A 20,225-nucleotide genomic window follows, 5' to 3' on the forward strand; every position below is an offset into this window, starting at 1 on the left:
GGGGGCGGCACCGACCCAGGCGTGGGGATCGGCCCCTCTCCTGGGGACACGGACCTTGGGGCTGGATCTGTGCCCGGTTCCGTGAGGGCCGGTCTGGATCAAATCGCTGGGAGATCGGGGCCCAGGGTGGGGGGTGGGATTCTCCTCCCTCTGGGACGTTCGGGGCACGTTGGACACTTGGGGACGCTGTGGGATCGCTGGGCAGGGCCGCCCAGAGGGAGGGGGCAAGTGGGGCAATTTGCCCCAGGCTCCGCAGGGGCCCCCAAGAGAATGTCTGAGGCATCCATTGTTTATATGCTACCTTCAACGTCCTCAAGTAGACTTCTTATGTGAATTGCAGCTTTCCAAGATTCATTGTTCTTTAGGTGTCTCTTGATTAGCTCCTTAACTTCAACATCCCTTTCTCTAGGAACTGACCAAATGCTCTACTAAGGTTATTTAGAAATCAAGCCAGTACACAGCCAATATTTATAACGTCGAATACAAAAATGAGACATGCATACAGATAGGATTAATAGATTCAGTAGATCATAACCTGAGGATTACCTAAAGAAACTACACCATCTGCTAAAAAAACTCCCTGACAAAGCACAGGAACAAATCTGTACAGACACATGCCTAGAACCCCGACCAGGGGTATTCTATTTGCTACCCAAGATCCATAAACCTGGAAATCCTGGACGCCCCATCATCTCAGGCATTGGCACCCTAACATCAGGCTTGTCTGGTTATGTGGACTCTCTCCTCAGCCCCTACGCTACCAGCACTCCCAGCTATCTTCGAGACACCACTGACTTCCTGAGGAAACTACAATCCATCGGTGATCTTCCAGAAAACACCATCCTGGCCACTATGGACGTAGAAGCCCTCTACACCAATAGTCCACACAAAGATGGACTACAAGCTATCAGGAACAGTATCCCCAATAATGTCACAGCTAACCTGGTGGCTGAACTTTGTGATTTTGTCCTCACCCACAACTATTTCACATTTGGGGACAATATATACCTTCAAGTCAGCGGCACTGCTATGGGTACCCGCATGGCCCCACAATATGCCAACATTTTTATGGCTGACTTAGAACAACGCTTCCTTAGCTCTCGTCCCCTAACGCCCCTACTCTACTTGCGCTACATTGATGACATCTTCATCATCTGGACCCATGGAAAAGAAGCCCTTGAGGAATTCCACCATGATTTCAATAATTTCCATCCCACCATCAACCTCAGCCTAGATTAATCCACACAAGCGGATCACGCTACCTAACAAAATGAAAGATACCAAGGGAATTAATTTGTTTGCAGGTGTCATCACATAGTCAATGATCACAGGGGTTAGAGAAATGAAACGTACATATCTTTCAGGAGTTGAGAAGAGAAAGCAGAAGAAAGCTTGACAGACACAAGAAGAAAAGGGAAAAATAACTTTTCACAAATGTCTTCAGGCACAATCCAAGAAAAGAAAAGGCGGTGTGTGAGGAATCCAAATATTACCAGATTCAGAAAACAATGTTATGGTTGTTGCGGAGGAAAAGAAGGAAATCCAGCCTCTTTGGCTAAACACTGGAGAACACAGTGGTAACACTAAAAAGACAACTCCCACCTGTTTATGCTCTCTGTATGTGTGTATATCTATCTCCTCAATATATGTTCCACTCTGTATGCATCCGAAGAAGTGGGCTGTAGCCCACGAAAGCTTATGCTCTAATAAATGTGTTAGTCTCTAAGGTGCCACAAGTACTCCTGTTCTTCTTTTTGCGGGTACAGACTAACACGGCTGCTACTCTGAAACCAGTGGTAACACTGCTATAACTGACAAACTGGTACAGTCAACTAGTCCTGCTGCTGTAGATGGGAATGATGAAAAAGAGTTGTGCAGTAATGACCCAGCCTCTTGGAAGTACCTAGATATAAAGAAAAGAGATCTTATTGTATTGAAGGGTCCACCGCATACAGGGCCGTCCTTAGCCATAGGCAGAACAGGCAACCACCTAGGGCACCACGCTTCCGGACCCACAGACAAAGCCCGGGGGGAACCACTCCCATTTATACTTGCTGGACACAAGGCTCTGACCATTCCAATCCTGGCTGGCTGCCGAGGAAGTGAGTTACTTTCACTTTCATTCCTCAGCAGGCAGCCAGCCAGCCTCCCCCTCCCCCCAACCCCTCACCCAACCCAGCCCTGCCGGAGGGGAGGAGAGAGAGAGCAGGGTGCTCCTTGGGGGGGAGAAAAGGGGAGTGCTCTGTGGTGTGTGGGGGGGAGAAGAATGGACGTTATGGGGGACAACCAGGGGCGGCTCCAGGCCCCAGCGCACCAAGCGCCTGCCTGGGGTGCTGTCACCGGTCGCCCTGAGGGCGGCAGTCAGGCTGCCTTCGGCAGCAGGCCTGCGGGAGGTCCCCCGGTCCCGAGAGGCACCCCTGCTCTTACACACCCCAAATCCTCTGTCCAGCACCTCCCAAATACCATCTCCCAGTACCCACACACCCCTCCAGCACCCCAAAATACCCCCTCGAGCCCCCCCCTCCCCCCGCAGCAGTGTCCTCTATTACGGAACTTGAAATACAGGTGGGGTCACCCTAGATACAGTTGAATTTTAAAGGCAGGTGTTTCTGTTCTACCCCATGGAGTGACCGCAATGGGGCCAGGCTCTGGAAGTCTCAATGAGCTACAATCCCAGCTGGGTCCCCAGAGGTAGTTCCAGAAGGGCGGGGTGATTCCCTGCACAGCCCGGGCAGAGGCAGCGTTGCCCTTTTCTCTCCCCTCATTCCGAAGGCTTGGCCCGGACCCATGACACAAGGTTGGGTGAGCTGGGTACACGCCGGGAAAAGCCCTGAGTGGGGGGGACTCAGGCTGGTGCAGAGAGGGGAGCAGAGCCCGGAGGCCTCCAGCCTGGCTCTCTCTCTCCTTCCCCTCTCCACCTACTACCTTGTGTACCCCGCTGCGGCTGGGCTGAATCTCGCCCCGGGGGCCCAGCCGAGGGACACCCCGTCTATCTCTCGCTCTCCCGGGGGTCTCTCTCGGAGTCAGGGTCACCGTCCACTGACGGAAGAGGTGCCTGGAGGTTGCGGGGAGTCTCGCTTGCTCAAGTGGAGATGACTCCGTCCAAGGCAGAGTGGCGCCTGCCGACATTCCCCGCTCCGGCGGGGTCTGTCCACCAGCTACCTCGTCCCTGGAGCGCAGGGTCTCGCCTCTGCCCCACACGGAGGGAGCCCTCATTGCTCAGTGTATAACAGGGGGGTCGCTTAGCCTCCTGTACAACACGAGCAAGAGCCTTGTGTCCAGCAAGTATACATGGGAGTGGTTCCCCCGGGCTTTGTCTGTGGGTCCGGAAGCCCGGGAGGGCGCTGCCCCTCACTCGCAGGCTGGGGTGGCCGCATGGCTGGAGTGAGACTGCTGTCTAGCCCTGTCCACATGGGGGACAGAGAGGGGGACACATCAGAGCTCCTCACCTATGATATAGGAGCACAAGCCCCATGGACTCTCGCCCTCGATTTTACAATTGTACTTCTTTTTTCTTTCTTGTTGTGTGTGTGTTTTTTCTTAATAGTTCTATTTTTACCTTTTTAATATATTTTACTTGTATTTCCTTTTTTATTTTAGTGTTGTTTTCATATATATATATATATATTACGTTTCTTTTAATAATTTTATTTCTCCTTTTATGGTTTTTATGTATTTTACAATTCTTTTATTTTTCAGTTTTTATTATTTTACTTTTTTTAAGTCTGTTAATATTTTTGTATTTTATTCATTATTACTATTTTAAATTTATTTTGCACTTTTTATAAATGTATTCTTTTTTCTATTTTTTGTTCTAGTTGATGTGAATCGTATACTGTTGTTCAATCATTTGGGCTCCTATCTTCTCTCACTCCAGTGAGGATCTTCAGCCTCTCACCCCATCATGGTAGTCATGCGCCGCCCCAGCCAAGTCTCTTTGTCCCGACTCCAGCCAGACCCTCCACCACCACCATTCCAGCCCATGGTGCTGAAGTGCGCACCCCCTGGCTTGAAGTGGTTTCCATCCTATGTTTACAGATTGGGTCACTGACTCTCAGCACCCCACTATAAAAATTGTTCCAGCCCCTCTGATCCAGCCAGGCCCCTTGTCCCAGGAGTCAGCTGACTGGTGTGGGGGCCAAAGGGCTGAGCTGGGTTTTACAGTTCAGTCAACATAACCAAATAAAGCATGTTTGTAAGCCTCTGTGAAAAAGTGGTAGCCTAAGGGAAGTTAGGCACCAACTTCTTTTAGAGCATAAAGTGCTATAGAAAGTTAACAGTTCCGGGGGCAGAGAGCGGGGACGTGACAAAGGGAAGGAGAAGCTGGGCTGAGCCCGAACCACGCGTGCTCTTGTTTTCACAGAAGCACAGACTGACTCTCCCAGGGCAAGATGGTGGCTGGGGTTGGGGGCTCTGTGCTGGGGTTGGTCTTCATGGTCCTGGGATTGCTCGTCTGCCTGAGGAATAAGAAAGGTGAATGGCTCCGGGATGGGGCCATAACCCAGTGGCCCTGGAGGGTTTCACTAGAATTTTGATTCACCACAATTTATGTTAGCTTCCCCTGCAGGCTCGAATCCTGTGAGAGCTAGAAGCATTTTTGGCAGTGCAAGCGGAGCGCCTGGAGATCGACTCCGGCTCACAGGACGGAAACCGTGGTCAGTTATTTATGTATCGTATGTGCCCCCGACTCCGATACTTCTGTAGCTGATTGTAACTCACCCCCTCCCCAGCCCCAACTACTGCCACCTTTGCAAAAGCTGCGGCCGTGCAAGATGGGGAATTTCCTGTTTCTCACCACGACGCGCAGGGGTGAAGGTGACGTTTCAGCCCACCACAGAAACTGCAGAAATTACCATAACAAATGGATCACCCCCATGGGCCCCTGTCGTGCCAGGCTGTGCACAGACCTGAACTGAAGGATGGCAAAGGGTCTGGACTCTTGGGTTCTCTCCCAGCTCTGGGAGGGGAGTGGGGACTAGTGGGTTAGAGTCAGGGGGGCTTGGAGTCTTTTTCTGCTAGACCACATTTAACCAGACCTACGATAGAACCCAGGAGTCCTGACACCCAGCCCTCCCCCCAGCTCCACCTCTCCTCACTCTCTCCCCACAGCTGCAGATAGATTCACAAGCACCCCTTGTCAAATTTAACACCCAAAGCAGATCGTGAAAGACCAGGGTCAGTGGACAAAACAACACCCCACAAAAGCCCCTCAACACAACCGCCCCGTCTGCCCCTCCACCCTCAGACCCCTTCCTGGGAGCCCACCTACCACCGGACACCTTCACTCTGAGTCGCTAGGCGCCATCCCTTCTGCGCCCACCCTGTCCACAACCAGGTTGTCATCTGAGGCCTAGGGTTGCCAATCTTCCACCATTGTCCTGGAATCTCCAGCAATTCAGGGTTAATCTTTAATTAAGGGTTATGTCATGGGATGGAACCTCCACGAATACATCCAACCAAAATTGGCCACCCAAGCTGGGGGAGATTGGCGCGGCGGTGGGTGGGAGCGATGGCACGTTGGCATGTCTCAGCCAGCGGAGATAAGTCATCCAAGAAAATATGACTTCCCGGAGGTAAAGGGAGATGGGGGGCGGCTCCGGGGGTGTGTGACTGAAATGCAGCTGCTGACGGGGAAGATTTTACCCACCCGCAGCCGCAGGTACAATTTGGCGGGGTCGTTTTGGACAGATAATGACTCCAAATTACCCCAAATCCCCATCACAACTACCTGCAACATGGTGTAGCTATTGACCAACCATTCAAGGTTGTGGCGCTAAGGACAATGTCTGGTTAGAAATGTCTCGTGACAGAGCCGATGAAAAAGACATGGAAAGTTGACAGGGCCGGATCGCCGACCCAGGGTGGGAATTCACGCCCGTCGGCCCCCCTGGTTTGAGAGCAGAGCAGGGATTTGTGGCCCAGTGTGTAGGACGCAGCCCTGGCCGGGGAGCTGCTCCTGGGGACCACCACCAAGCCAGGATGCTCCAGGAGACGCCAGCTGCTGCTGTGCTGCCCCCTGCACCAGGGCAGCCGGGCGGGGCATCAGACCAGATACCCCAGCTCTAAACACCCCAACTGCCCCAGTCTAAGTAAGGGGAATCCTCCTCAGTCACACGCAGTACAGGGGCTAGGAGACACAGAGGAATGCGGCTGATTCTAGGGGGCAGTGGGATGCATGCACACACACACACATACACACACACACACCAGCCTGTCCCTCACACATTGAACAGCACATGCTCAAACACACACACACACACATCCGGCCCTTGTTCCCCGCCTCTCGCTGCAGCCATCTCAGAGGCGCTGACCACAAAACTTTCCACCGCCCCCTGGGGCTGATGCTTCTGGGGGATGCTGAGCTGAGCTGAGCTGGACCCATGGAGCTGCCCAGAGAGTGGGCAGCTGCCAGCCCTGAGCCCCGTCCTCTGCATCCTCCTCTTCATCCCCACCTGGGCAGCAGGTACTAATTTAACGTGTTCATCCAGCCACCTACCCCATCTCTAGATCCATCTCTGTCCTTCTGTCCATCTGCCCCACGCCTAGATCCATCTCTGTCTGTCCTTCTGTCCATCTGCCCCATCCCTAGATCCATCTCTGTCTGTCCTTCTGTCCACCTACCCCATCCCTAGATTCATCTCTGTCTGTCCTTCTGTCCACCTGCCCCACCCTTAGATTCATCTCTGTCTGTCTACCTTGTAGGCCAGAGGGCTAACCTGCTGGCTTGCTTTATTATTTTCTGCATTTATTTATTGGTTTGCTTTGGTATATTTGCCTTGTACGTTTGCATTGGATTATGTTATTATGTTTGGCTGTAACTGGTCATACAGGCCTGTATCCTGTATGTTTAGCTTTAGCAAGTGAGCACCTGTATGGTTAAGGGGGCTGGTGAACTTAGGCTCAGATATATGGCCTAACCGATACCCTTTTAGAGTTTGGGGAACTAGACATGTTTATCTAAGAAACTTGGGACTCCACACAGGACACGGCAGGAATGTGGAAGTAACGACCGGAAACCAGATTGGGTAAGAAATAACAGGTTTGAGAATGAGGCAATTGGCATTAACATGTGTGACTACACTAGCCTATAGAATAAGTTCACCCCAGTATGATGTGGGTGAGGAAGTTAGATTTGGGCACAGAAGGTTGGGTACTAGCATGAATATTCAAGATATTGCTGAGATCCTATAGGAGGGCAACCCGCCATGTGCAGGCAGCTTCGTCTTCTTCAGCTTTTGAGTTTCTCCACTGTCTATTCTCAACTTCGCTACTCAGCATCTGGCCCTTCAGTTCTATTGTTCACCCTCAGTCTCGAGCACCGTCGGACCCATTTGGCAGACCAGGGACAAGGCTGGTCCATTGTCTCTTACCACCAGGTGCCCCTGTGAGGGTGCTAATCTAGGAAGCTTTGGTAAAGGCTGATGAGACAGGTCCCCCCAGAGCTGTGTTATTCCCTTGTGGAGCTTTGGTAGCTTTTTCACTTATTTTAATAAGTCTCTATGGCTGCATTTTCTCCTCAGCCTGTGTGTCCTTGTCATCTGCCTCGAAGGTCCTTACAAGATATTGAACTCACGGCATTTAATTCTGGGTGGCCTCATTCTGGGACAAGAACCTCGTTATCTTCTGGTCAGATCAATTGGCGAGTCTACAATAATATATCATCCTCTAAAATCAGGCAACAATCTACCCCATCCCTAGATGCTTCTCTATCTGTCCATCCATCCTCCACCTCTAGATCCACCCCCATCTGTTCTTCCGTCTATCTATTCCATTCCTATATCCATCTCTATCTGTCCATCCAGCCATTCATCCCCCCCCCCAGATCCTTCTTATCTATATTTCTATCTATGTACCCATCCACACCACCCCTAAATTAATATCTATCCATCCATATTCCATCCCTGGGCATCTGTATCTAGCTAGCTATCGTCCAGCCAAGATCCTGTCTATCTATAGATAGAGAACTAGGGATGGATAGATAGCAGTGGATGCAGGGGTGGAGGATCAGTGCATGTATGGATGGAAAGATACGGATATGTCATTTCAGGTCAACCAGACGTATTCTATTTTTTCATTTCAATTTTGACACTTTTTTAATAATATAACAGCAAATAAATTTGGAAATTGAAAAATCAAACAATTCCCTTTTGACCCTATCAAAATGCTTTTTCGTGCCACCCACCCCATTGCTAAACAAGTTGTCGTCATCTCAATGAAACAGCATTTTCCAAGGGACAAACGTTCCATCAGGAAACATTTCCACCCACTGTAGCTTGGAGCACAAATTGTATAAAGTCGAGGCATGTGTTTATGGTTTACTTAAAACTGCCTGCAGCCGTGGGGTCTCCATATGATCAGAGTCAGTCTGCAGAGACCCAGCCTAAACTAATGTGGGGTGAGTTGTTCCTCTCTGCCTTAGGAAGCAGCCTCTTTTCTCTCTCTCAGTTTTGGGGGTTTTGTGTCTTAGGATTCTGAATTCTAGGAAATGAAGTTGTGTGACTAGCAATCCTCCTGCAAGAACATAAAAATGGCCATACTGGTCCATCTAGCCTAGTTCATCTAGCCCAGTATCCCATCTCTGACAGTGGCCTGTGCCAGATGCTTCAGAGAGAATGAACAGAACAGGGCAATCATCAAGTGATCCATCCCTGTCGTCCAGTCCCTGCTTCTGCCAGTCAGAGGTTTAGAGACATCCAGAGCATGGGGTTCCATCCCCGACCATCTTGGTCATTGATGGATCTATCCTCCAGGAACTTATCTAATTCCTTTTTGAGCTCAGTTATACTTTTGGCCTTCACAACATCCCCTGGCAGTGAGTTTCACAGGTTGACTGTGTGTTGTGTGAAGAAGTACTTCTTTTTGCTTGTTTTAAACCTGCTGCCTGTTAATTTCGTCGGGTGACCTCTGGTTCTTGTGTTATGTGAAGTGGTCATTAATACTTCCATAGTCATTTTCTCCACACCATTCTTTATAGAGCTCTATCATATTCCCCCCTTTATTCATCTCTTTTTGAAGCTGATCAGTCCCAGTGTTTTAGTCTCTCCTCATATGGAAGCTGTTCCATGCCCCTAATCATTTTTGTTGCCTTTTTTCGTACCTTTTCCAATTCTAATGTACCTTTTTTTGAGATGGGGTGACCAGAATGGCACGTACTATTCAAGGTGTGGGCGTACCCTGGATTTATTTAGTGGCATTATCATATTTTCCATCTTATTATCTGTTCCTTTCCTACCATCCTGTTCGATTTTTGACTGCTGCTGCACATTGAGCGGATGTTTTCAAAGAAATATCCATGATCTCTTTGAGATGTAACAGCTAAGTTAGACCCCATCATTTTATATGTGTAGTTGGGATTATGTTTCCCAATGGGCCTGACTTTGCATTGATCACCTTTGAGCTACATTTGCCATTTCGTCGTCCAGTCTAGTGAGATCTCTTTGCAACTCTGCACAATCTGCCTTGGACGTAACTGTCCTGAGTGATTTTACGTCTAACGTCTCTGTGAGCATCTGCCGTGCACATAGCAGTGCTGATGTGGGGTATCTGTTGGAAGGGGAAGTGAAAGTCCTGTGCAGTGTGTTATCGACAGTGTTGTGAGCAGTAGCAAGGTGGACAGGAACACACAATTCTTTCCCCTTAGCTTAAGGTTTCGGGCGACTGGGGCGTGTCTCGATACCACTCGTCGTAGTTTTCCTTCGCTGCTATAACGTTTATTGCCCTGGTTCACGAAGGTCTCACAGTCCTTCAGAGCCCCGCTGTCCTCCGAGCGTCCCCTGGCGAGACCGCGACACTCAGCTGCTCCTTCGAGAACAGACAGGGCAGCATGGCCAGAGCGACCTGGACCAGAGGGCCTGGAGACGGAGTCGAACTGGATTCTGCCCATCCCTTCTACAGTGGGCGGCTCAATGTGTCCCACCTGGATCTGCTCCGGAAAGGGGAGGCCACGCTGACCCTGTCGGAGCTGGAGCAGCGGGACTCTGGTCTCTACCAGTGTCAGATCAGCATCCACCGGGGAGAGAGCGGGACGGGAGCAGGCACCGAGCTGCAGGTGACGGGGAGAAACCAGAGTGACACAGGTGAGGTGGGGAATGGGGGCACGGGGCCTTCCCCCTCTCTGGCCTCAGGTCAGGGAACTGTCTGGCTCAAGGAGCTTATAATCCCCTAACACTCCTCTTCATCGCCCAGGTGAAGAACCTGCTCCCGCAGGGAGCTGCTCCCGGGAGCTCCTGTACCAGGTCGCCATCGCCCTGGGGCTCCTTCTCATCCTTGGTCTGGGGGCCACCCTCCTCCTGAAGAGACGCCAAGGTACCGAACCGGAGCCTTCCCCCCGCTAACCTCCTGGGCCATGGGCCAGGGCCTCTGCTACTGAACACACCCGAGCGGCCGTCTGTCCGCTGTGGTCCATGCTGGGCTGTCTGTCCATATATCCATCTCCCCCCACATCCTTCTTCCCCCGTCCCTAGATCTCTGCAGCTTCCCTCTTCACCCCAGACTCTCTCTCACACTCCTCTGTTTTAATATTCCTTCCTTCTCCCTTTTTCTGCAGCGCCGCCCAACTCGCAGCCTCGCCGGCGGCAGCTGAAGGTGAGACAATGCAGGCTGGGCCTTGTTCCAGACAGTGCTTGGGTCTGGTCTCCGGGTGCCAATAAAGACTGGTACAATACAGTGAGGAAAGAGAACCCAGGAATCCTGGCTCCCAGCCCTCACTAGACCCCACTCCCTTCCCAGAGCTGGGGATAGAACCCAGGAATCCTGGTTCCCAACGCCTCCAATCTGGGGTAACACTGTGGGATTTGCTCTCTGGGAGCTGCCTTAATTGGCCAGAATTAGGAGACCAGATCTGGGGTGACGGCGTCCTCACTGTGTGTCTGTCCAACACAGGGCCAGGGCAGCCGGGAGGCCGTGGAGAGCGAGAGCCTGCACTACGCAGAGATTACAGTCCAGATCCCAGGACGCAGGGAACACACCTCCAACCACGCCCAGCGGCGCTGAGTCCCTCCGCACCTAGCACTACCTGAGTCCCTCACACTCAGCGCCATGCAGCCACGAGGAAATTCCCTACACTACGAGACCCTCACATGGTTTGAGGGAGAGCAGAAGAAAAGTATCAGCGTGAAGGTCTATGTGAACCCCAACAAAACCCAACTAGCCCTCTCTACGGCAGGGATTAATCTACTAGGGTATGGTCTTACCCTCAAGAAATGCCTTCTCCGGGGCCTCCTGAAGTATAACTATATCACGTCCCAGTGCGTTATTTCCCTGTCCTCTCTGGAGTGATTGCAACGCCTCCCCATGGAGCATCACCAGGTGGGGGTAATTAACGCAGCGTCTGGTCCCTCTTCCTAACTGAGCTCCAAGAGAAACACTAGCCCACCTCAGCATCGTGTGGGCGGTGGAATTGGTCTATGTGACCAACGTGACAGCTCCAGCAGGCAGGAGTTGCTCAAAGAAAGGTGTTTGTTTGTTTAAAAATTAAATAATTTCTTTGTGTGAAAAATTGTCTATTTTCAGACTTTTTTGAAAAAATGTGTTGGGTAAAAACTTTTCCTTTTCTCCATCACTTCCCTCTTCTCTTCAGTCCCCTAGTGATGTTCCAAAATCTTACAATGATTTTTTAAAATTTGCTTTTTAGAAAATCATCCTTTTTCCCCATGAAAAAATTGTTATTTTCCTAAAGAATTGATATTTTGTTTTAGAACATCATTTTTTTCCCCAGTGAAAATATGTCATTTTATCCCTGAAAATTGGGACACTTCTCTCTCCCCGCCCCCACACACACAAATTTCATGACAAAAAAATATTTTCTGAAAATGTTTTTTCCCCTGAAAATTGAAATTTTGTCCACCATGAACATGTTGTTTTTTAAATGCTGAGTGCAGGAAGAAGGGGAAAAGAGAGAAAAAGAAGGAACTAAATAAAAATCACTGGGGAAAATTGACCAACAATGTAGAGATGTAAGTGAAACACAGGTGGGAAATTGGTCTCTGATTTTTTCCCTTTGGGTATTTATCATTTTTGTGGGAATTTTGTCACTCCCTCTCCCTCCCCCCACACTTTTCTCCCCTCCCCACCTATCACCTCTCCATCGTACCTGACCTGGGGAATGGGACTCACTCCCTTTCCGATACCAGCCCCAAACACACCCCGGAACCTTCCAACGCGGCTCCTGTTTCCCACCCGGACCCCATTAAGAACTATGGGCAAGTCCTTCTTTATATTAGTGGGGATGATGCCACTTCCGGTTTGCTTCCGCCCTCACTGAGATCAACCTCCGCTGTTTCCCCCCCCCTTTGATGCGTTAATCCCAGTTTCACCCGCCCCCTTTTAAACCCTGCGGGACCCACCACACCCCGGAACCCTCCCCCTCGTGTTTCCCATGCCGGCCTTCGAGAGCGTTGCACCCAAGTGCGGGCAAGTCGTCTATGGCTATAGTCCTGACGCCATATCTGGTCCACTTCCGCCCTGCCTTGGGCCCACTTCCTGTACTGGCTTCCGTCCCCTCCCACCTGCTCTCCTTGGAGCGATTTAACCCCTGAAGAACCAAACACATCCCGGAACCTTCCCGTGCGGCTCCTGTTTCCCAACGGGACCCTATAGGCCATTGCACCAAGTCTCTGGGTAAACGCCCCATTGTGGCAGGCGGCGTGACGCCACTTCCGCTTCACTTCCGGCCGCGTTTGCCTCCCCCCGCCCCCCGGGTTTCCCATTCCCGCCCTCCCCCTTTGTTGCCCGGTGAACGACTCATCGGCCCCCTCCCTCGCCACATCGGGCGGAATGAGGTCACTTCCGTCCCGCTTCTGCCCTTCCGTTTGCCCCACTTCCGGTCCGCGCCTTTTCCCTTCCCCCGCGGGTGTCGCGCTCAGCCGTCGATTAACAGCCCCGGCCAGCGGCCCCGGTGGGTAGCGCGGCCCCGGGGGGAGGGTGGGGGTGGGGGTGGGGGTGGGGGCGGGAGGGAAGAGGAGGGGGGCCCGGGGGCTCTGGGGGTCGGCTGGGGGGATCTGGGGGGCAGGGACGGGCTACGGGGACATGGGGGATCTGCGGGGCAGGGACGGGCTATGGGGACGTGGGGGATCTGGGGGGCAGGGATGGGCTATGGGGACATGGGGGATCTGGGGGGCAGGGATGGGCTATGGGGACGTGGGGGATCTAGGGGGCAGGGACGGGCTATGGGGACATGGGGGATCTGGGGGGCAGGGATGGGCTACGGGGACATGGGGGATCTGCGGGGCAGGGACGGGCTATGGGGACATGGGGGATCTGCGGGGCAGGGACGGGCTATGGGGACATGGGGGATCTGGGGGGCAGGGATGGGCTATGGGGACGTGGGGGATCTGGGGGGCAGGGATGGGCTATGGGGACGTGGGGGATCTGGGGGGCAGGGATGGGCTATGGGGACGTGGGGGATCTGGGGGGCAGGGACGGGCTATGGGGACATGGGGGATCTGGGGGGCAGGGATGGGCTATGGGGACATGGGAGATCTGGGGGGCAGGGACGGGCTATGGGGACGTGGGGGATCTGGGGGGCAGGGACGGGCTATGGGGACGTGGGGGATCTGGGGGCAGGGACGGGCTATGGGGACATGGGGGATCTGGGGGGCAGGGATGGGCTATGGGGACATGGGGGATCTGGGGGGCAGGGACGGGCTACGGGGATCTGGGGGGCAGGGATGGGCTACGGGGACATGGGGGATCTAGGGGTCAGCAGGGGATCTGGGGGCAGGGGTGGGCAAGGGGAACATGGTGGCTCTGGGGGGCAGGAATGAGCAGTGGGGACACGGGGTCAGCAGGGGGATCTGGGGGCAGGCGGTGGGCAGCAAGGATGACGGGGGAGTCTTGGGGCAGCAAGGGGGACGTGGGGTGATCAGCGTCTCCGATACCAGTCCAGGTGTCTCTAACCCCATCTCTACTCCAGCCCACAGGCCCATCCCTATGGCCTCGCGGCACCAGCGCCGCCTCTGGCGCTACGTGGAGTCTGGACGGCACCGCCGGCTGCGCTCGCTCCTCGCCCGCCACCGGGAGGCACTGGACCTGGACCAGCCAGCGGGGCACAAGGGCCGTCCACCCCTGCACTATGCTTGTGCCCACCGAGACTCCATTGCCGCCCAGATCCTCCTGGGCCACGGAGCCAACCCTGCCCTCCAGGACCGGCAAGGAGACACGGCCCTGCACCATGCCGCCCGGCAGGCTGCCCGCAAGGGCAAGAGCGGTGAGCACTGGTCCTTTAAATCCCAGCCAGAGGAAAGGGATTTGAACCTAGGCCTCACCCCTGGGCTGCAGGGCTTCGAGGATACCACTGGGGGGAGGCAATGGGCACCAGGGATAGAACCCAGGAGTCCTGGCTCCCAACCCCCCTGCTCTAATCCACTAGCCCCCACTCCCCTCCCGGAGCCAGGGATAGAACCCAGGAGTCCTGGCTCTCAGCACCCCCTGCTCTAACCCTCCAGCTCCCACTCCCCTCCCAGAGCCAGGGATAGAACCCAGGAGTCCTGGCTCTCAGCGCCCCCTGCTCTAACCCCCCAGCTCCCACAGCCAGGCATAGAACCCAGGAGACCTGGCCCCTAGCCCCCCTGCTCTAACCCCCCAGCTCCCACAGCCAGGGATAGAACCCAGGAGTCCTGGCCCCTAGCCCCCCTGCTCTAATCCACTAAACCCCACTCTTCTTTCAGATGTAACCTGTAGTGTGGGTCTCTGGCCACTAGGTTGTGCCACTGAGTTCCCAGCCCCAAGAAAGGGGGAGAGACCTGGACGTGGAATGGAAAATCCAGGAGTGGGAGTCTGGGGGCTGTAGACCACGGTGGGGGCTGGGGACCCAGGCGTCCAGGATGGCATTTTCCCCCTCCAGGGGGCACCATTAACCTCTCCCGTTCTCCCTCCCCAGTGTACAAAGTCCTCTTTGCCACCCTGCAGAGCCACTGCCCTCGGGCCATGGGGATCCGGAACCGGGCCGGGGAGACGCCTGGGAACCTGCTGGGGCCCATGACGGAGGAGCAGGTACCGATCTGGGGTGCTGTGCTGTAAGGAGCCGGCTTGGGGCTTGGTAGGAGGCGCTCTCCCCTGTCAGTCAGGGCTGGCCCCAGTGCCCTAGGGCAGTGCTGGGGGGTCTGTGCTGCAGGGAGCGGGGTGGGGAGACTCAGTGGGGGGTTGTTACTAGATTTGCCCGTTACTTTGGGGTCTGCTCATTTATTAGGGTTACTCTTCTGGGGGCGGGGGGGATTCTGTAATTCTATCAACGGACTGTTTGTGTCACGTGTTCTCATACGGCACTCGACTTCTGCAAGTCCCCTCCCAGTGGAGCTGTCCTGCGGGACCTCGGTTCCCCCGGGCTGGGTTCTTCCAGCCCCGGAATCAGACGAACACACACACACTAACAGAGCGCGTCTGAGAGGAGCGGATTAATCAGCACTCCCAAGATGACCCCTTATATGTCCCTGGACTCAGCAGACTGGGTCAAACAGCACCTCCAAGCTGCCACCCTCCTATGCCCCAGGTTCAGCACGTACCTATCCCCACTGTCACATTGCTGTGGCCGTAACCCACTGGATGAGCAAACCCCACAGGATTCTGGGGCGCTGCAGGGATCTTTTAGCTGAGGTACGAGGAGCGTTGCTGCAGAGCGAATGAGGAAGCCAAAAAACACCCACGAGGGGGGGCTAGAGAGAGAGAGAAGCAACCGCTTAACCATGAACGTTATTTATTGCCAGGTAATAACCACAGAGAAACCGAACAAACAAAACCGTGATAATATTAAATCCAACTTCCGTTTGATTACAAAAGTCAGGTTTAGAAAACTAGAACTGATCCCACAAGTCCGGGTCAGAAGGCTACACCCAGAGAGCGAGAGCTGGGTTCTCACCGCTCCGTGAAGCTGGAATCGATCAGGGACTTGCATCTGAAGAAGTGAGGTTCTTACCCACGAAAGCTTATGCTCCCATTACTTCTGTTAGTCTTAAAGGTGCCACAGGACCCTCTATTACTAGAATTGGTCTGATAACTGCAGACTGGGTGTGTGCAGATGTGGGTTCATTAACAGCTGGAGCAGAGATCCCCCATGATGCATTGCTTCCCTGTTTCTCTGGTCCCAGAGTTCAGTGCGGTTCTTGCCTTGGGATCTCTGTTCTCCAATCTGTATGCTAATGGGGATGCCTCCCTGTCCTATCTCCAATGCAAATGAGGCTCAGGGAATTTCCTTAATCCTGTCACCCTTGTCCAGAGGGATTTAGGTGTGTCTCCCACGGCCTTCTCATTGCTTTTTGTAAGTCTTTTTCTGATCGGCTTTGGTTCAAGCAGAGGCTGTGGGTGGGTCGGCAGGGTGTCATTTGTGAGTCACACAGGTTGGATCCTGCACCCTGGTTCCCCAAGAACACAGAGCTGACAGGTAACAGAGGAGAGATTAATAAGACTGGGACTTTTCAGCTTGGAAAAGAGACGACTACGGGGGGATATGACAGAGGTCTATAAAATCATGACTGGTGTGGAGAAAGTAGATAAGGAAGTGTTATTTACTCCTTGTCATAACACAAGAACTAGGGGTCACCCTGGGAAATTAATAGGCAGCAGGTTTAAAACAAACAAAAGTATTTCTTCGCACAACGCACAGTCAACTCGCGGAACTCCTTGCCAGAGGATGTTGTGAAGGTCAAGGCTATCACAGGGTTCAAAAAAGAACTAGGTAAAGTCACGGCGGATACGTCCATCAAGGGCTATTAGCCAGGCTGGGCAGGGATGGTGTCCCTAGTCTCTGTTTGCTAGAAGCTGGGAATGGGCGACAGGGAAGGGATCACTTGATGATTCCCTGTTCTGTCCATTCCCTCTGGGGCACCTGGCATTGGCCACTGTCGGCAGACAGGACACGGGACTAGATGGACCCTTAGTCTGACCCAGTCTAGCCGTGCTTATGTTCTTAATGTTAACAAGGAGCGCAAGCCGAAATAGGGAAAGAACAGGTGAAAGGCTATTTAGCTACGTTTGATGTATTGAAGTCGGCCGGACTTGATGAAATTCATCGTAGGGTGCTTAAGGAACTAGTTGATGCAATCTCGGAACCATAAGAAATGATCTTCACGAATTCCCGGAGGACAATGGAGGTTCCAGAGGCCGGAGAAGGACAAATGTACCTTTTTTTAAAAAGAGGAGCACAGACAAACCAGGGAATTACTCGTCAGTCACCTAATTTCAATCCTTGGAAAGATACCAGAACAGATTAGTAAACTATCAGTTTGTAACTAAGCACCGAGAGGATAATAGATTATTAGGAGCAGCCAGTGTGGATTTCTCAAGGACAAATCATGCCCAGCCAACCTAATTTCCATCATTGCTGGTTAGAGGGGAGTGATGCATCTTGATTTGTGTCCCTTTAGCTGTCCCGCTCGCGATGCCTTTTACACGGCTTTGCTGGGGAAGAGCCGGCCCTCCGGGGTCTGCTTACGCACTGCCCCTAGCACGTAAATTCGCTCCCAGCTGAGTACGTGAGTGCTACGCCCTGAATTACATACCCGGCGACACCTGCATATCCCTCAGTCCCAACCTTGCTCCCCAGAAACGCGCGTCTTGCTCTGGTCAGTGCCCTCCTGGACAGGGTAAGCCCATAATCAGTCCATCATTCCACTGATCACGCACCAGCCTTGTGATCCGAAGTGGAGATCCCCCAAAACGGCGATCAAAATCCACGCCGGTTTAGAGAAAACAGTAACACAAGTTAATTAGCTGCAGAACGATAGCTTTGAAGCGAGTACAAGAGAAAAGGCGTAGACGTCAGAATGGGTTACAAAGGAAATCAAAACGCTGACATCGTTCTGTTTACCAGTAGCTGGGAACGGGGCGACGGGGTGGGTCACCGGATGATTCCCTGTTAGGTTCATTCCCTCTGGGGCACCTGGCATTGGCCGCGGTCGGCAGACAGGACACTGGGCTGGATGGACCTTTGGTCTGACCCAGTCTGGCTGTTCTCGTGTTCTTATGCAGGGCTGTGTTAACCGGAGTGTCGTGTGTAATGTCCTGCTCTGCTTGGCACGGGTGAGGCCCCAACTCGGGTCCTGGGTCCAGTTCTGGGGGCCACCCTCCAAATTGGCGAGAGGCCAGAGAAGAGCAACAAAAGCGAGCGAAGGGTTAGAACGCCTGACCTGGGGGGAAAGGTTAGGAAACGGGGCACGTTTAGTGGGGAGAAAAGATGAGTGAGGGGGGAACCTGAGAACAGTCTGCAGATGCCGTCAGGGCTAGAGTAAAGGGACCGGGTCTCAGGTGTTCCCCACGCCACTGAAGGCAGGACAAGACGTAACAGGCTTAATCCGCAGCAAAGGCACTTTCCTTTAGCTATCAGGAATTGAGCTCCGGAGTCGGCGTCCATGGGCGGGTTGTGGTATCCCCGTCACGGGAGGTTTAAGACCAGGTTGGCCAAACCCCTGTCAGGGCTGGTGTAGGCGGGGGCCAGGTGTGACGACGATGTCCCTTCCAGCCCCCCCTGCCCCTCAGGGGTTCTCTGATGCCCAATGACTCTCCGCAGCCCCCGGAGGGATCCGAAGAGAGCGACGGGGAGCGGGACAGGGACTGGGAATGGCGCCAGAAGCTCTTCGGGGAATGCCAAGATGAATACCAGGAGATCTGGCGCTACGAAGGTAGGGACCCTGCATGGCCGCTGGCGCCCCCGAGAGGGGACAGGCCCTATACCCCATCCCCCACCCCCCTGAGCCAGCCAGTCCCTGCCCTGGAGCCGGATGGGAGCCACCACCTCCTAGATGGGACAGGCCCCTGCCCCATCCCCCACTTCCCTGAGCCAGCCAGTCCCCACACTGGGTACGGGTGGGAGCCCGCGCCCCCTAGAGGGGACAGGCCCTGCCCCATTCCCCACCTCCCTGAGCCAGCCGGTCCCTGCCCTGGGGCCGGATGGGAGCCACCACCCCCTAGATGGGACAGGCCCCTGCCCCATCCCCCACTCCCCTGAGCCAGCCAGTCCCCACACTGGGTACGGGTGGGAGCCCGCGCCCCCTAGAGGGGACAGGCCCCGCCCCATTCCCCATCCCCCATGAGCCAGCCAGTCCCTGCCCTGGAGCCGGATGGGAGCCAGCACCCCCTAGAGGGGACAGGCCCCTGCCCCATTCCCCACCCCCCTGAGCCAGCCAGTCCCTGCCCTGGGGCCGGATGGGAGCCGGAGCCCCTTAGATGGGGCAGGCCCCATGTCTCATTCCCCACCCCCCTGAGCCAGGCAGTGTCAGATTAGCCCTGGTGCCCCCTACAGGGGAAATTCTCACCTGACACCATCCTCCTCATCTCTCCCCCCCCTCCCCAGAGGATTTCTGTACGGCCCACCCGGACCCAGAACCCTACGAGGAGTGGGCCGAGCGCATGGCACGGGAATACAGACGGAAAGACCGCCAGGGGGCGGGGCCTGGCCACCAGAGGGCGGGGCCTGTCCCTCAGGTCCCCACCCACGGAGCCGCGCAGCCCTCCCGCCACACCTCCCAGCGCCCCCTGGAGGAAGAGTCTCGTCTGTACCAGGAACGCACCCGCACCAAGAAGGAGGAGCTGCGGGAAGCCAAGCGGCAGCGCTACCAGGAGGGCTGCGCTCGCGTCTTCACCCCCGACGCCACCCGCCCCCTGCGCTACGGGGACATCCCGTGGCCCAGCCCCACGGGCACCGTGGCCGAAATGGCTGCAGTGGCCATGCTGGGCACGGATCCCTCGGACGCGGGCGCCTACCGCCACCAGCTGCGCCGGCAGCAGGCCCTGTGGCACCCGGACAAATTCGCCCAGCGCTGCGGGGGCCGCCTGGCGGAGCCGGATCGGGGCCGGGTCCTGGCCACGGTCACGGCGCTGTCCCAGGAACTCAACAGACTGGCGGAGGCAGTCAAATAACGCAACGCAGCTGTGTCAATAAAGCTTCGGTTATTGTATTGAGCCAGGACTCCTGGGTTCTCTCCCGGCGCTGGGAGGGGAGTGGGGGCTGGTGGGTTAGAGCGGGGGGGCTGGGAGCCAGGACTCCTGGGTTCTCTCCCGGCTCTGGGAGGGGAGTGGGGGCTGGTGGGTCAGAGCAGGGGGGGCTGGGAGCCAGGACTCCTGGGTTCTCTCCCGGCGCTGGGAGGGGAGTGGGGGCTGGTGGGTTAGAGCAGGGGGCTGGGAGCCAGGACTCCTGGGTTCTCTCCCCGGCTCCCAGCCACAATTCCTTTCCCCAAGAACAGAACATGCCCTTCCCCTCCCCCCCACCTGCCTCCCACTCTGCAGCTCTTGCTCAA

General features: G+C 54.6%; 2 protein-coding genes across 2 annotated transcripts; both read left to right on the plus strand.

Moving 5' to 3' along the window:
* Positions 1-5,522: 5,522 nt before the first annotated feature.
* On the plus strand, positions 5,523-10,992 carry LOC128847413 (natural cytotoxicity triggering receptor 3-like). The gene is made up of 6 exons (XM_054046800.1): positions 5,523-5,659; positions 6,387-6,463; positions 9,732-10,076; positions 10,186-10,305; positions 10,547-10,584; positions 10,882-10,992. The coding sequence occupies exons 1-6, from the start codon at positions 5,523-5,525 to the stop codon at positions 10,990-10,992; spliced, it is 828 nt and encodes a 275-aa protein (XP_053902775.1).
* Positions 10,993-12,735: 1,743 nt separating this feature from the next.
* Positions 12,736-19,890, plus strand: NFKBIL1 (NFKB inhibitor like 1). The gene is made up of 5 exons (XM_054047171.1): positions 12,736-12,895; positions 13,913-14,206; positions 14,879-14,991; positions 18,500-18,611; positions 19,283-19,890. The coding sequence occupies exons 1-5, from the start codon at positions 12,775-12,777 to the stop codon at positions 19,846-19,848; spliced, it is 1,206 nt and encodes a 401-aa protein (XP_053903146.1). The 5' UTR covers positions 12,736-12,774; the 3' UTR covers positions 19,849-19,890.
* The last annotated feature ends 335 nt before the right edge of the window (positions 19,891-20,225 follow it).

This window comes from Malaclemys terrapin, chromosome 13, assembly GCF_027887155.1.
Source record: "Malaclemys terrapin pileata isolate rMalTer1 chromosome 13, rMalTer1.hap1, whole genome shotgun sequence".
In the NCBI taxonomy this organism is placed as follows: domain Eukaryota; kingdom Metazoa; phylum Chordata; order Testudines; family Emydidae; genus Malaclemys; species Malaclemys terrapin.